Source organism: Bidens hawaiensis, unplaced genomic scaffold (assembly GCF_021521415.1).
Source record: "Bidens hawaiensis isolate Kalapana, Puna unplaced genomic scaffold, B.hawaiensis_p1.1 tig00001961_1, whole genome shotgun sequence".
Taxonomy (NCBI): domain Eukaryota; kingdom Viridiplantae; phylum Streptophyta; class Magnoliopsida; order Asterales; family Asteraceae; genus Bidens; species Bidens hawaiensis.
The window spans coordinates 1,969,832-1,984,611 of record NW_027491109.1 but is presented as its reverse complement, the minus strand read 5'-3'; the positions used below and the strand labels follow the sequence as shown (position 1 = coordinate 1,984,611).

General features: G+C 34.0%; 2 protein-coding genes across 2 annotated transcripts; both read left to right on the top strand.

Annotated features, from left to right (window-relative positions):
• Positions 1-2,132: 2,132 nt before the first annotated feature.
• LOC143604049 (lysine-specific demethylase JMJ13-like) lies at positions 2,133-7,950 on the top strand. Its single transcript, XM_077080647.1, has 11 exons — positions 2,133-2,469; positions 3,366-3,720; positions 3,783-3,939; positions 4,017-4,236; positions 4,335-4,388; positions 4,459-4,538; positions 4,606-4,883; positions 4,975-5,364; positions 5,817-6,151; positions 6,239-6,394; positions 6,859-7,950. The coding sequence occupies exons 1-11, from the start codon at positions 2,467-2,469 to the stop codon at positions 7,156-7,158; spliced, it is 2,328 nt and encodes a 775-aa protein (XP_076936762.1). The 5' UTR covers positions 2,133-2,466; the 3' UTR covers positions 7,159-7,950.
• A 5,154-nt stretch (positions 7,951-13,104) lies between these two features.
• On the top strand, positions 13,105-14,664 carry LOC143604751 (uncharacterized). The gene is made up of 5 exons (XM_077081141.1): positions 13,105-13,191; positions 13,628-13,737; positions 13,816-14,264; positions 14,354-14,447; positions 14,567-14,664. The coding sequence occupies exons 1-5, from the start codon at positions 13,105-13,107 to the stop codon at positions 14,598-14,600; spliced, it is 774 nt and encodes a 257-aa protein (XP_076937256.1). The 3' UTR covers positions 14,601-14,664.
• Positions 14,665-14,780: the final 116 nt, after the last annotated feature.

Genomic DNA, 14,780 nt, shown 5'->3' with positions numbered 1-14,780 from the left:
TTTATGTTTACACGTGTCTTCGTGTGGTAAGTCAAGAACATGGTAATATGGATGAATGTAAGGGTCAAGCAATAGAGGTGTGATTAGTAGGTGTTAAGAATATAATATAATAATATTTAATAAACAATATAGCATTAAGGAATGCAAATGGTGTGACTATATAAGAAATGCAATCAAAGGGGTAACTATACGTGTGCCACAGCAAGTTACACATATTGAATCAAATGGTTGTTTGCATCAAGTATAAAGTATCCCCATCGTGTAATTGGTATTTTATCTCATCGTTATGCTCTCAGCCTATACTAAGTAAAAAATAAAAACACTAAAACGAGAAAGTCGTACGTGAAGTTAGACGAATGAGCTGTTCTAACAATTCATCAAAAACACTAAATTAGATGTCTTTGTGTATGATCATGAGCGTGCACTTGCAATGTATGTAGAAGGTTCATGTACAATTTAATATTAACATGAGAACATATGAACCAATACCAATTTAAAAAAATTATAACGTAAGAAAAAATACTAACTACAATAGCAATCTACATAAACAATTATTTATAATAACAATGAAAAAAACCTAAAAATTACAACAAAAGAATCAAAATCAAGAATAAAACAATAACAACAAATACTTATAACAGCAAAAGAAAAAAAATCTAATAATGATAACAAAATATAAATCAGTAAATACGTTTAACGTCTCATAATAAAAAAATTAGCAAATACGAATAAAAAATAACAACAAACACCTATAAAATAAACCTAATAATAACAGCAAATTAGTTTTCACTATTTTAATGTTAAAAATAAAATATATTTGATTTTGTAACGTATTATCAAATTATTATTTAGTGAAAATATAAATAACACCAAACTTGTACTCATCCCTTAACCAATAACCGTTATCAGTTCATCTCACAAACAAACTTCATGCACACTATCTGTACCAATACGATTTCAGGGGATAAGTTGTTGTAACCTATTACCTTTTTTTAATAATGAATATAATAATACATGCTTCCTAGTTGGAGGGTATTTTGGGAATAAAAACCCCAAGCATCAAAACGACGCGTTTCGAGGCGGCAACAAAGGGTGCGTTTGGTTGAACAGGCCTAACAACTAACCACCAATTCCTTTATTATTATTATTCATTCACTTTCTTATTTATATTTTCCGTTACAAAAAAATAAACAAAAGTATTAAAATTAAATAATAATAAAGTGCTAGCAACTTACATTATTATTGACCACAAGCTTTAGCTCAACTGGAAACTAACGCAGTGTTCCGGAGGTTGTTTAACGAAAGAATGAAAAGGAAAAGAAACTATTTCCATTCCTTTCCTTCATTTTCTTTTCCTTCATTTTCCATCCTATTCTTTTCATTTTGAAAAGAAATAGTTTGCACTTCTTTCTCTCTATGTTTCACTCTCTTTTCTTTCCTTTCTTCTTTTTAATGAAACTCTGAAACACACTATCATCTACTACAGAAATAAGGAGATTAAACTCTCAAATCATTAGCTACTTCATTGTAGTTTGTTCTTTTCTTAATTATAACCCAACTACAACAAACAAAGCACACCCTATACAATGATAGAATTAAAATGCACCCTCAATATTATCTGATACAAGTGCCGAAGCTTGGGCGAGTTCGTGGGGGGACTCAAAATGTATTATAAAAATCATAAACTAGGGGGGCCGGCCTCAAATTTTTGGTATAAAACGGGTAAATTTACACTACGTATACAAATTTTCGGTCGAAAAAGGGTCGGTTTATACTACCGCGCAAAAAAACCGGGGGGGGGGGACCCCCGACCCTAAGGAAGCTTCGCCCCTGTCTGATACCAAACACTTAAAATCTTTAAGGTCTCGAGTTCAAATCCGATCACAATCAAGTTTTACCATAGTGGACTTTTGGGTGAGGAGTTTTCCCGAAACATGAGAGGAAGGACTTGGGCTGCCAAACGCCATCTACACCGCGAGCATATGAGATAACCTTTTGTCATCGGGTTACCCAAAGACCGAGAAGATAAAAAATAATAATAAAGTGCTTACTAAGTTACAATATTATCAATTATGACAAATAATAATTTATATATATACACATGTAACCTGTCCTCTCTCTCTTCTTTTCTCTTCTCTTTTTCGGTTTCCTATTTCATTCTCTCTCTCTCTCTCCGCCGGAAAACTGCTCTCGTGTCGCCGGTAAACCGCTTATTTACCGTAATAACTTCCACTAATCCTCTCCGGTTAAAATTCGTGACGTCAGCAACAATACGCACCGGTAACAGCTACCGGTGTCGGTTTTCAAAGCTTTAACCGTCCGATCTCTGCGTCACGAGAGAATGTGGTGGTGATACGTCACGAGATTCGTTATTTTCGGTTCAATTTCGCCGGTTTTTGTTGTCCGGTTTAGGTTTCGGTGAAGTCAGAGAAGACGGAGGCGTCCGGCGAGTTCGTTCGGAATGAGATGGTATGATGACGTCATAATTATGTTTATTTTATTTAATTTTGTTTATGTTCTCTGTTTACGTTGAGATCTCTATCAATGTAGTTTTAATAGCAGTTTATGAATTATTTATTTATTTAAAATGTGATAAAAATACTGTTCACTTGTTTTTCATCTGTTCAATATTGTTAGGAATTCGTTAGGTTAACTGTTCATAAATTGTACAGTAATTAGAATGGTGATTTGCTAGGGTTTTATGGTTTTAATTGTAGTTTATGAATTATTTGTTTACTTATTTATTTAGTTATTAGAGATATTATTATTAGCTTAATATGTGATAATGATACAGTTCACTTATAATTAATCCGTTCAGTATTTGTTAGAAATTAGTTAGGTTAACTGTTCATAGGGAGTTGACTTTGTTAGGTTGGATTTTAGTTCTTTATGCAAGGTGTTTTTTGTGATAATAATAATTCCTTTTACACTTCATCATGTCAGAGTTGAAATTGAATTTAAGGAAGTCAATTATAGTTGAAGGATTTGTTACATGACTGTTCAGAACTCTTGAACAGTGATAACTGATTAACTGCCTTCTTGTACAGTAATTTTGACCTGGAAATCTGACTTATCATATTATATACAAAGTTTTTGAATCTCTTTGTTATTGTACACGATCTAGTGGCTATTGCAGTTTGTTAATTATGTATGTAGTTAAAATGTTATTGACCGTCTAATGATAATAATATCGTTCACTTGTTTTTCACCTGTTCAGTATTTGTTAGGAAATCGTTAGGTTAACTGTTCAAAGGGAGTTGACTTTGTTAGGTTGAAATTGAATTAATTAAAGTCAATTATACTTGAAAGTATTTGTTAATAACTGTTGAACAGTTAGTAACTGACTTATAATATGATGTTGTCAGGTGGAAGGAAGGGTTTGTCTCTCCAGAGAGGACACATTACAATATCTGAAGCATAAGAGGCTTCAACGGATGAAAGCTGGCACTGTGAATGATGCTGCATTTGTGTCTAATCAAATGACTCGAAGCGGAGGAGATGCATTAAGAAGTTCTGCATCTTCTGGTGATAGAATATACAGCAATCTGGATCCATGTGGGAGAGATAATAGTTTAAAACTCAAGGCTGAAAAGTTTGGTTTAGATGATCTTGATTGGACAGATAAAGTTCCAGAGTGCCCTGTATACTTTCCAAGTAAAGAAGAGTTTGAGGATCCTTTAGTTTATCTTCAAAAGATAGCCCCAGAAGCTTCAAAATTTGGTAATACTTCAACTCTTTTAAAAAGGTTTAAAGGGTTCTCTTTTAAATATTTGTATTTTCAGGTATATGCAAGATTGTTTCGCCTTTGAGTGCTTCGGTTCCTGCTGGTACAGTTTTGACAAAAGAGAAACCTGTTTTTAAGTTTACTACACGAGTGCAACCTCTTCGTCTTGCTGACTGGAATACTGATGATAAAGTCACATTCTACATGAGTGGAAGGTGGGTAGCCTTTTATGTTATCTGATATATTATTCTTATTAAGCTTGATTAGTTGATTAATGGTTTATATTCATCAGAAATTATACGTTCCGTGATTATGAGAAACTGGCAAACAAGGTTTTTGCACGTAGATATTACAGTACCGGGTGTCTTCCTGTTTCATACATGGAAAAAGAATTCTGGCATGAAATAGCTTGTGGAAAAACTGAAAGTGTTGAATATGCTTGTGATGTTGATGGTAGTGCCTTTTCTTCTTCTCCTACTGATCAACTTGCAAGTAGCAAATGGAATTTAAAGGTTTTCATTTTGTTTCAACTTTTTGATTCTTTCTCTTATTATTATCGTTGTTGCATGTCTCTTACTGTACACTGTTTTTGTTTCTTTTCTGAATTCAGAAAGTCTCAAGACTGTCCCGTTCTACTCTACGTTTGCTTGAGACAACGATTCCGGTATGCATAATTTCAGAGAGACTTCTAAATGTTTTTTTATATCCATTTAGCCATATTTTGTATTTTACAGGGAGTTACTGAGCCTATGCTTTACATTGGGATGCTATTTAGCATGTTTGCTTGGCATGTAGAAGATCATTACTTATATAGGTATTTGATCTTGTTAAATAATATCCTTATGTTGTATAATTTTCCCACATTTGTCTACATTATGCAGCATGAATTATCATCATTGTGGAGCTGCAAAAACATGGTATGGTATTCCTGGTCATGCGGCTCTGGATTTTGAAAAGGTGGTTCGAGAAAAAGTGTATACTAATGACATTTTATCAGCTGATGGGGAAGATGGTGCTTTTGATGTTCTTTTAGGAAAAACAACCCTATTTCCTCCAAACATATTATCACAACACAATGTTCCAGTTTATAAAGCAGTTCAAAAACCGGGAGACTTCGTGGTAACGTTCCCACGGGCATATCATGCTGGATTTAGTCATGGTATATACTAATTTTCATAATTACTACAATTTCCAATCTACAATATTCACTACTTTTTTATTCTAATACTTGTATTATTTGTATATTTTAGGTTTTAATTGTACTGAGGCTGTGAATTTTGCAATTGGTGATTGGTTCTTGTTGGGATCAACAGCAAGTAATCGTTATGCGCTTTTAAACCGTGTACCTTTTCTTCCTCATGAGGAACTTCTGTGCAAAGAAGCCATGATTCTGCATTCAAGTATGGAATATGAAGATCAATGTTGTGAAGATGGACTATCTCATAGACACATTAAAGCAGCTTTTGTGAATTTGATTCGTTTCCAACATCGTATTTGTTGGTGTTTGATGAAATTAAAAGGGTACATGGGTGCTTCCACACATTCTCATGGAACTATTCTCTGCAGTGTTTGCAAACGCGATTGTTATGTAGCATATAGTAACTGCAGTTGTTATCTACACCCTGTCTGCCTTCGTCATGGTATATTGAGCTTTTACTTTTCTGTTTTACTTATTATACACACACACACACACATATAATAGTTTAATATGAAATAGAAATTATTATTAAAAAAATAAAAAGTAAATAAAGAATAGGTCCGTTTAGGCTCCTGAGTCAGCTTTAGCTCAATAATTGAATCTTGGTCTCGGGCTCATTTATTAAGGAACCTTATTTTTAGGTTCGAGCTCGATTTGAGCTTTTATGGAGCTGGTCTTGAGCAGTTCACAGCTTTAGAAACATTTTGTTAGTCCATTTTCAATATCTTATAGGCATCAACTTAAAAAGTTATTACAATATTTATCTGAATAATGGATAAAGAATGTAGAAAGTTGCCGTTAATATGTAAACGGGTAAAAAAAAGCCTGATAGCATCTTTTATGTGGATATATATTATTTTCTAAATCATGATATCGTTTAATTCTCCATTTCAGAGTTTAAGCAACTTAACCTACCTTGTGGAGACAAATTTACAATCTCTGTAAGGGACAATATACTAGACTTGGAAGATGTAGCCAAGATATTTGAGCAGGAAAAAGATATTATAAATGAGGCTCAAATCCAATCTAAAGTTGCTACCGACATGATTCTACTATCTAAACTGTACCCACTAACCGAACATGAAGCATACAGTCCATATTGCAAAATTCTTTTCGGACTTGACATGAACAAGTTTGAGCCGAGCTACAACCTTAAGCGGTGTGGTTCTGAGATTCTGGATGCTTCTACGGTCTGTTCTTCATCAGAAAGCTTATCTTTAACTAACCATGTAGGATTAAACTTATTAATAATAAGTAACGTAAAACACACATCAGATGGCATTTGAGATCTAATGAGAATGAATTTGGTATAGCAGGTACATGGTGAAAGTAGCTATACTGTGGATGCTAGAAATACATGTCAAGAAAGTGATGATTCTGACCCCGGAATGTTTCGGGTCAAACGGCGTTCCTCTTTAAAGTCAGAGCCCAGAAATGCAGATGATTCTATTCCTCCAGGTTTTGAAAATCAGGTAATATCATTTTTAGCAATAAACTGAAAAACATAACTGAAATGACCGAACCCAAACAAAAAGCGATGGTTTGGTTTTATGTTTTCGTAAAAACCGAATTTTCAGTTCTGTTTTGGTTTGGAATGTTATTAATCAAAAACAAACTGAACTGAACCAAATTTATGGATTTTCATTTTTAATTTTGGATGTTTAAGTGATCCATAAGAATTTAATAGATAGTTTAACTCAAATATTTAAATGCATAACAATAAATTGATTATTAACTAACAAAAAAGGTTTAGGCTCAAATTTCATTATTTTGGGCCAAAATTTCTTTTCAGCCCAAATGGTAAAACCGAGAAAACTGAATGTTTTTTTTTCTTTCAGTTTTTCGTTGGGGTTGAGGTCCAAAACGGGTTACAGTCTAGTTTTTATAATGCATTTGTTTTAGATTTCCGATTGCTGAATGGCGTTTGTACGTGTAGGGGCTAAAACGGTTGAAGCGAATACAACCCGAAGGAAGATCTCGACACGATTCAGCATCAGAATGTTCCATTTACTCTAAAGAAGGCGATCAAAGTGTATCAACTAAAGCAACCACCACTCACATCTCAATTAAGTTCAAAAGAACGGGATATGAAGAAGCCGTGAGTGAATACAAAGACTATAATTTGAACCACGAACCGGGAAAAACCACACGGGAACCACAGCCTCTAGAAAAAGGTCCAAGACGAATTAAAATCAAAGGCCCGTCAATTACAGGGTCGGAGAATACCTCGTGTTGACTACTGATTTCTTAGAGCGTTGACTTTTTCTAACTAGGATCCAAATTGGGTTTCTAAGTTCTAACAAAGTGGAAGCAGTAGAAAATTGACCTCACACAAATTTTTAGGTGAAAGAAAAGTATTATATTTTTTGTGCAGGCCTCAAATTGGGGTGTGATTGGCACGGTGGCGAGTTTGTAACGGTTCTTGGACTGGGTCTGTTTTAAGGAATCCGGTTGGAGATTCTTCTTTTCTTTTCTCTTGTTTTCTGCAAAATTTGAAGGTAAGTAGTAGTCATGATCATTTTAACAGTTTCTTTTAATGTACATCTTGTTATTAACTGTTGATTAGTTTTTGTGAGATGAAAAGTGTCACAAAGTCTGCTTCTTTCATTCTTTTTTCAGCAATAAAATACAGATATTGTTTTTAACCACTTTGTTCTAAAGTACCCATTTTTTTAATTGTCTTGTTACTTTACATATTAAAGCGTATCGATAAAAGGTTGTACTTTATGCTTTATTGGTTGTAAATGATGCAAAACAAATGCACGTGTCGAATAGAAAATAATGAAGATTCGTGGATGACAATGGGTATAGGATTTGATTGATATGTATTCCAATGCTTATGAATCGAATTTGATGATCGTATGTGAGCATCCTTCAAGTGGGGCCCAATAAACTTGATGGATGGTGATTTTTTTTAAAATATATATATTTTTTGAATGTGATTCTTTGGTTTGAAGGGAAGTAAGAATGATTCTTTGGGTTGTAGAAAAGAAAGGATCCTGTTAAAGAATGACAGTTGTGCCAAAATTATTATTTCTGATCTTTTGGTTATTAACAAAACCGGGTTTTTCGTTAAAGGTTAAAGGTCAAAACTGGTTTTGGCTACTAACCTAGCTGGTTTTTGAGTGGAATACCCCTAACATATGTAACTGGTTAAACCAATTAACCCATTGAAATTTACATTATTAATGCTAGCCAGTTCTCGCTATAAACTTCCAACCTATGGTTAACTTCATAACTGAACCGGTTACACCTATATTGGTAATAACTGGTTTCGGGTCTTCAGATTGGATAATGGGTCATAATGAGTCGTGTTGGGTTTAGTTGGATAACGGATTAATGGTGAGGTTGGGTTTAGCTCATATGTGAATTTTGGATCATACCTAGTTGAATGGATAACAGATTAGTGGTAAGGTACTAAGGTTGGGTTGAGTTCATTTGTCTAAACGACAACTTAGATCTTCAACTATAAAGGGAGGGACCCATTTCTTACATGTCTTTCAACAGGCCCGTGACTATTATGCGGTAAAACAACCACCTTATTAAAATGACTGGAATTTGTTTTGGTCGGCAACTCACGCTCTCTAATTCTACTCTTAGATTGTGGCTATATGTCACCACGGGACTCTTTTGGTACATTAGAATGACTGGAAATACTAGGAGTATTCACGTAATTTTGTGCACGGGTGAAAATCTATTACTATTTACGAAAGTTAACTTCTTAAACCCCAAATTATGGGTGATGGTGTGCAAAGTTGACAACACTGTCTACACACCCTTAAAAAATTTTTGTACAGTGGCACAATACAGAGCGGCGACTGGCGCTCGTGGCGACAATGGGGTAACACGAGGGCAGACAGAAGATGAGAGGTCGAGCGGTGTCTCATGGGAGACAGAAGGTTGATTGACAATGGCACAATGCTTTTAACAATAAAAATTAGCCAATTAGTGCTAGATTTTAATTGATTTGGGCATTGAGTTGAGGTTTTGAATGGGTGGACTTTTAAACAAAAACAACAAAGTTGGACCATCTTTTACCGTACACGCTAATTATATAATATGACTAGTTACCTCATAACTAATACAAGATTGGACAGTAGGCCTTGGCCCACCCGTCTAACAATCTACCTTCGAACAATCTAAACCCGTCTATTGCTTGATAGTTGATACCTATTTGGCCATAAGAGAAGCAAAACTTGAATATGATTCAAGAAAGAGTAAAGAAAACTTTCTTACTCTTCTTTGAATCATGGTCAAGTTTTGTTTTTCTTATGTTTGATTAGTTTAACTTTTTCTAAAATCCGTGTTGAAATAGTGATTATAAGGGGCATGTTTTAAGAGTTTTAGCTCTAACTCAGAAAAGAAAGCAAGAACCAAATGATGAAAGCACAATAAGCTCTTAGTTATAGTCTAAATATATTAAAGATAAAGTAGTTCGTTTTTCATTTGGGTTGAGATTGAAAAAATTTCGAAGTTGATTCAACCCGAGCCAAAAAACTGAATTTAATTTGCCGTTCAAAAAAAAAAAACTGAATTTATTTCTCTATATATCAAGAATATATTTAAAGTAGTTTAGAATTATTTTCTTTTACATATATTTACTTTAAGTAGACGGGCGAATCACCATATCCTAATTTTAGTAGCAAATTATATATATATATATATATATATATATATATATATATATATATATATATATATATATATATATTTTACGATCATGGGAATTGAATCTTAACCATTTGAAATACCAAACTTATCCAAAAATTTGTAACCGATAGGCCAAAGTCCCTTTGATCATATAGAATATGAATTTCATTTTTTGCTCGTAGAGTACGTTAAGATCAGAATATGAATTCAAGCAAACATTCATAGTTTTGTTGAGGAAGTTGTGAATGGCAAACCATGGTTGAGATTTTTCTAAAATGATCAATTTTAAATAATAAAAACATGTTCTAATCTATAATACCCCAATTCTTAATTCTTGATGAATTCAACAATCATATGATACATCACATGAACCAACAATATTTAGTATATCTAACTCAAAAATTATAAAAATAATCCCAACATTATCATCACAAAACAATTCAATTGTCAGGATTTCATTCCTGGACATTATGGCTGTAAACAAATTGAACTGAAACGAACAAAGCCTTGTTCATGTTCGTTCGTTTAGCATTAAACTTGTTCACGAACGCTAAGCGAACGAAAAATCGTGTTCGTGTTTGTTTGTTAAGAAATTCAACATGTTCAAGAACACAAACAACCATAAAAAAGAAAAAAACAAAAAAGCGACATTGTTAATCCAAAAATTACACATAATAATCTTAATTAAATATAACGTTGGCACTTGAAATAATCATAAACATAATCATACCCCAATTAGTAGATTTTATGTGAATGACAACGAAGCAAAGGTTATATTTGATATTAGTTAAAGCAAGGCTTTATGAAACAAACATTAATAAAATGAACTTAACTTAAATAATATAATTATAAAATTTAAGGGTTGGGCTAGTTATTACAAATAAGATATTATAAAAATATAAAACAAACTAATAAACATAAACACACATAATTGAACACATTAACAACCGTTCACGAACACAAATGAACGAACGTAGCCTCAGTACATGTTCGTTCATATAACTAAACGAACAAGATTTCTTGTTCGTGTTCATTCATTTATTAAACGATCAAACGTAAACGAACTTCCCGCCAAACAGTTCACGAACTGTCTGTTGAACGTTCGGTTCTTTTACAGCCCTATCGGACCCATTCTTTACCGCTGAGTCCCTATCGCGAATTTCGCAACTTACGATCACCATTACCATTACCATTACCATTACCATTACCATTACCATTACCATTACCATTACGGGTTCGAACAAACCCTAACCCTTCACCGGCAACATTATTTCGAAACTCAACCACCTTAACATCCTCTTTGGCATTCTTTCCAACCCCTCTTCCTTCACACCACCCATACCCTTTCATATACGCCCGTGCAAAGTCTTCCACCTTAACATCATCAAACTCTCCCAATCCATTATCATCAGGCAGCCTTTGTAAATCACTTTTTAGTTTCATTAGCATCAAATGATCAATTGAAGATGTTGGGGTAGAAGCTGAAGCGATGGGTTGGGTTTGTGGGGTCCATTGGTTGGGGATTGGTGGGATTATTATTAGGGGTGGTTTGGTTGTGGTTGGGGTGTTGGATGGGTCAAAGTGGGTGATGAAGTCTTTGTTTGGGGGTTCATCTGAGGGTTTGGATGAGTTCTTTGATGATGATGACAAAGAGAAGGATACCTTTTTCATGATTCATGTGTTTGGAACAAGACAAAGATGTGGTTTTGTTGATAGGTTACAAAAGGATCCATATTGTTCTCACATATGATGGATTCATGGATCCACAATCTTTTAGCTTGTGTTGTGTGTATAAAATAGAATCAAAATAAAAACTAAAAGCCGATGTTTTAATTTTATGTTTTTATAAAAACTGAACTTACGATTTGGATTTAATTTTGCATGTAGTTAAAATCAAAACTAGCTAACCGAACAAAATTTCTAAATTTATGTTTTTTAAATAGTTTTTTTAAATAATTTTTATAATATAATAAATATGCTACTCAAATATGCTAACACCAAATGCTTAAAACCGAGGCAAACTGAATCATGCATACCCCAACTTCTAACCATCCCTATCAGTTATACGATAATCCATCATATAAATCAGTAAGTTACACAATATACAAACGCATCGGTTTCTCAAAAAATCATCCTCGGGTCCGGAACCGGTTCCACCTACACCTGATCAAATACCTGACCATTCCCGATACCAGTTCCTACCCAACCGGATTATTGACTTTTGTTGACAAAACCCAAAACCGATTTTTGAAATACCCAATTTATGCACCTCTAGTTTCAGGTAACTACTAAAACGTAGGACTGTTCACGAGCCGAGCCGAACCGAGTGAAGGCTTGCTCGTTGCTTGGCTTGTTTACAACTGAATTGAACCGAACGGCTGAAATTCGAACCGAGCGAAAACCGAAACGAGCCATATTCGAATCGAGCATTTTTCGATCAAACATCGAGCAATTTCGAGCATTATTTATTTATTTTTCACTTAAAAATTTTCAATAAGAAAAACATTTGAAGGTTGTAAATAATATATTTCATAAACAAATTAATAGTTTTTAGACAAACTTGTAATAGATTGTAAATTTTTATTAAAAATAAGTTTGAAATAAGATATAATGATCATGTAAACAAACTTCTAGTATTGTAAAAACTTGAACCGAACAAAGAAAACTATAAAATTGACGAAATATGAAAAATTTTGAGGGGTAAAAATAATTGTAAGCTTATATTTATGTGTTGTGTCTATATTTATATATTTATTCATATATAATTATATATAAAATAAATTAAAAATATTCGAGCCGAACCGAACCGAGCAGACCTTTGCTCGTTGTTTGGCTCGTTTACAAACCGAACCGAGTAGAGCGGCTCGTTTTCAATCGAGCGAAAAAACGAGCGAGCATTTTCCGAGCAATTTCCGAGCGAGCGGCAAGCGAGTTCGAGCGACGAGCGATTTGGACGGCCCTACTAAAACGGGACTCGTATCAACAACTAATACAAATCTTATCTAACTCGTAAAAATTTAAAAAGTAGAGGGAGTATTCTTGAACACTCTTTTAAGGGGGTGTTTGGCCTAGCTTATATTTTTGTGCTTATGCTTATATCTTTTTGAAGCTTATAGCTTATTTTATATCATTTGATAAGCTCTTTTTAAGTGTTTGGATTAGCTTATATTCTACAAGTTGATTATACATCTTAATAAGTTGTTAAATCCATCATTTTTAATTTGTTATAGTAATAAGTTACTTCAATATTATTAATCCATCACCATTTGAAGGCAAATGAGTAATTTATCCCCTTAAACAAATAAGCTTCTCCAAATAAGCTAAAAAACCATATTCAAATAAGCTTTTTCAAATAAGCTTATATAAGCTTATAAACCTAAGCTAAAAAAACTAGACTAAACACTAAATTAAGCTTGTTATATAAAAAAAGAAGCTAAAAAAGCTATAAGCTTTGCTAAAAAAAGCTTGGCCAAACACCAACACCCCCTAAGTCTACAAGTGCTCACACTCACACACCTTTGCGTTGCGGCAGATGAAGAATACAGTGGCGAAAAGTGGTGAAGTGTGGGACGATTCTGCCCTCGTGAAAGCCCTAGATGACTCTATTTCCAAATACAAGGTCTCTATTTCTCTTACTCGTTTCATTTTCTTCTCAATTTTGTGGTAAAAATGAACTAGGTTTTGCATTATACATACGCTATTATGCTGTTTGTTTAGCTGTATAGGTTATATACAATATATGTATATAACTCGCTAGGCGCTAGTCAGGCGGTGGGGTGCCAACTAGTGATTAATCGGATTGAATTGTATATGTAATTATTTATACACACACACACAAATTTTAGTGGTCTATTAGTGGAAATCGCATCGGCGGCCTAGCAATCAGTAATTAACCGCCGCCTATAGTTGATTTTCACATCATTGCGTTTAGAGTAGAATCGTAGATCCATGGGGTTAGCTATACATTGCGTCGGTTGCAACGTGGAGCCTCTGCATTCTAAAACATGTAGCATTAAACATTTATTTACTTTTAAAAACGAACGTCTGTTTTTTAGATAATACATGACAAAGGATGTGACAGTGGTTCTCTTAAGGAAGAAAGAATCACAAAAGACACAAAAGAAAGCGCACCAAACGTCGTCAATGAAAACATTGAAGCTAAAAGGTATGTGTGTGTGTATATACATTAATGGTCAAACTGTCTGTAAAGCTTATCACAAATGGCTGGTTTTTTTGTGTATAGTGCAAATGTGGTGACAGATGACATCACAGCAACTGAAAAGTGTGCTTCGGAAGTTGTTGCACAACATGCGGTTCCAACTAACGTAGACCAGATTCAAGATTCAGATTGTAACAATGTTAATGCAGAAAGTGCAGAACAGTATAATCTTATACTCAGCCAATACAATGCTGTTGAGGAACAAAGACAGAAACTTTTAGAACAACTTTACCAATATGGTCATTGGGACCCGCAAGGTTATAGTTACGGTTATGGTGCTGGTTATGATTCTCAATACCAAACCGTGTCTGCACCCCAAACTTCTGGACCGCCTATGTGTACGTGTCAACCCACTGTGTGTCCATACTCAACCTCATTAGCTCAAAATGGAAATTCAGTTTCTGTAGAAGAAGATGGTTTTATTAAAGCAGCAAAGGGAGCAATTGACAAAGCTATCCGTTCATTTGATAAAGGTCAGTGTGTTCTTTAGTGGATATTAACTATTAATTATGTTTTTGTTATCGGTTATAAAGTTGCGTAATTACTTATTTTTAAATTGTAGAGGGAAAGAAAGAGCAAGAAGGAGAGCCGACGTCTCAGACGGATCTTTCAGTTGTTCTGAATGCTTGGTTTTCTGCAGGGTTTCATACTGGCAAGTAAGTTGTTTTTAAGACTTTAAGTGCTCCTTTTATTTCAAATTAATATGAAAAAGAAAAAAAGATGGTCAACTTGACCAGCAAAGTCAACACGTGTAACCTTGCATTCTTATTTGCAGGTATCTCTCCGAGCAGGCTTCTGCAAAGAAATGACATACTCACAAGATGTAAATCCAACTGAGGATCTTGTATGGGATTATAAAGAAGATTGTTATGTTATAAATGGTGCAGTTTTGCATGTTGAGCATCATCTGTTTAAGTTTGTGTACATTATTTAATACATGTTGGTACTTGGTACTGGTCCTTTCTTTCAAGTTACATTGTTGTTTTAGA

Excerpts from the sequence above, each read along its gene's own strand:
- LOC143604049 (XM_077080647.1), top strand. Across the intron at positions 3,940-4,016 it reads ACATTCTACATGAGTGGAAG|AAATTATACGTTCCGTGATT; the intron begins GTGGGTAGCCTT and ends TATATTCATCAG. Across the intron at positions 4,237-4,334 it reads GTAGCAAATGGAATTTAAAG|AAAGTCTCAAGACTGTCCCG; the intron begins GTTTTCATTTTG and ends TTCTGAATTCAG.
- LOC143604751 (XM_077081141.1), top strand. The coding sequence starts at position 13,105 with ATGAAGAATACAGTGGCGAAAAGTGGTGAAGTGTGGGACGATTCTGCC. Across the intron at positions 13,192-13,627 it reads ACTCTATTTCCAAATACAAG|ATAATACATGACAAAGGATG; the intron begins GTCTCTATTTCT and ends TCTGTTTTTTAG. Across the intron at positions 13,738-13,815 it reads GAAAACATTGAAGCTAAAAG|TGCAAATGTGGTGACAGATG; the intron begins GTATGTGTGTGT and ends TTTTGTGTATAG.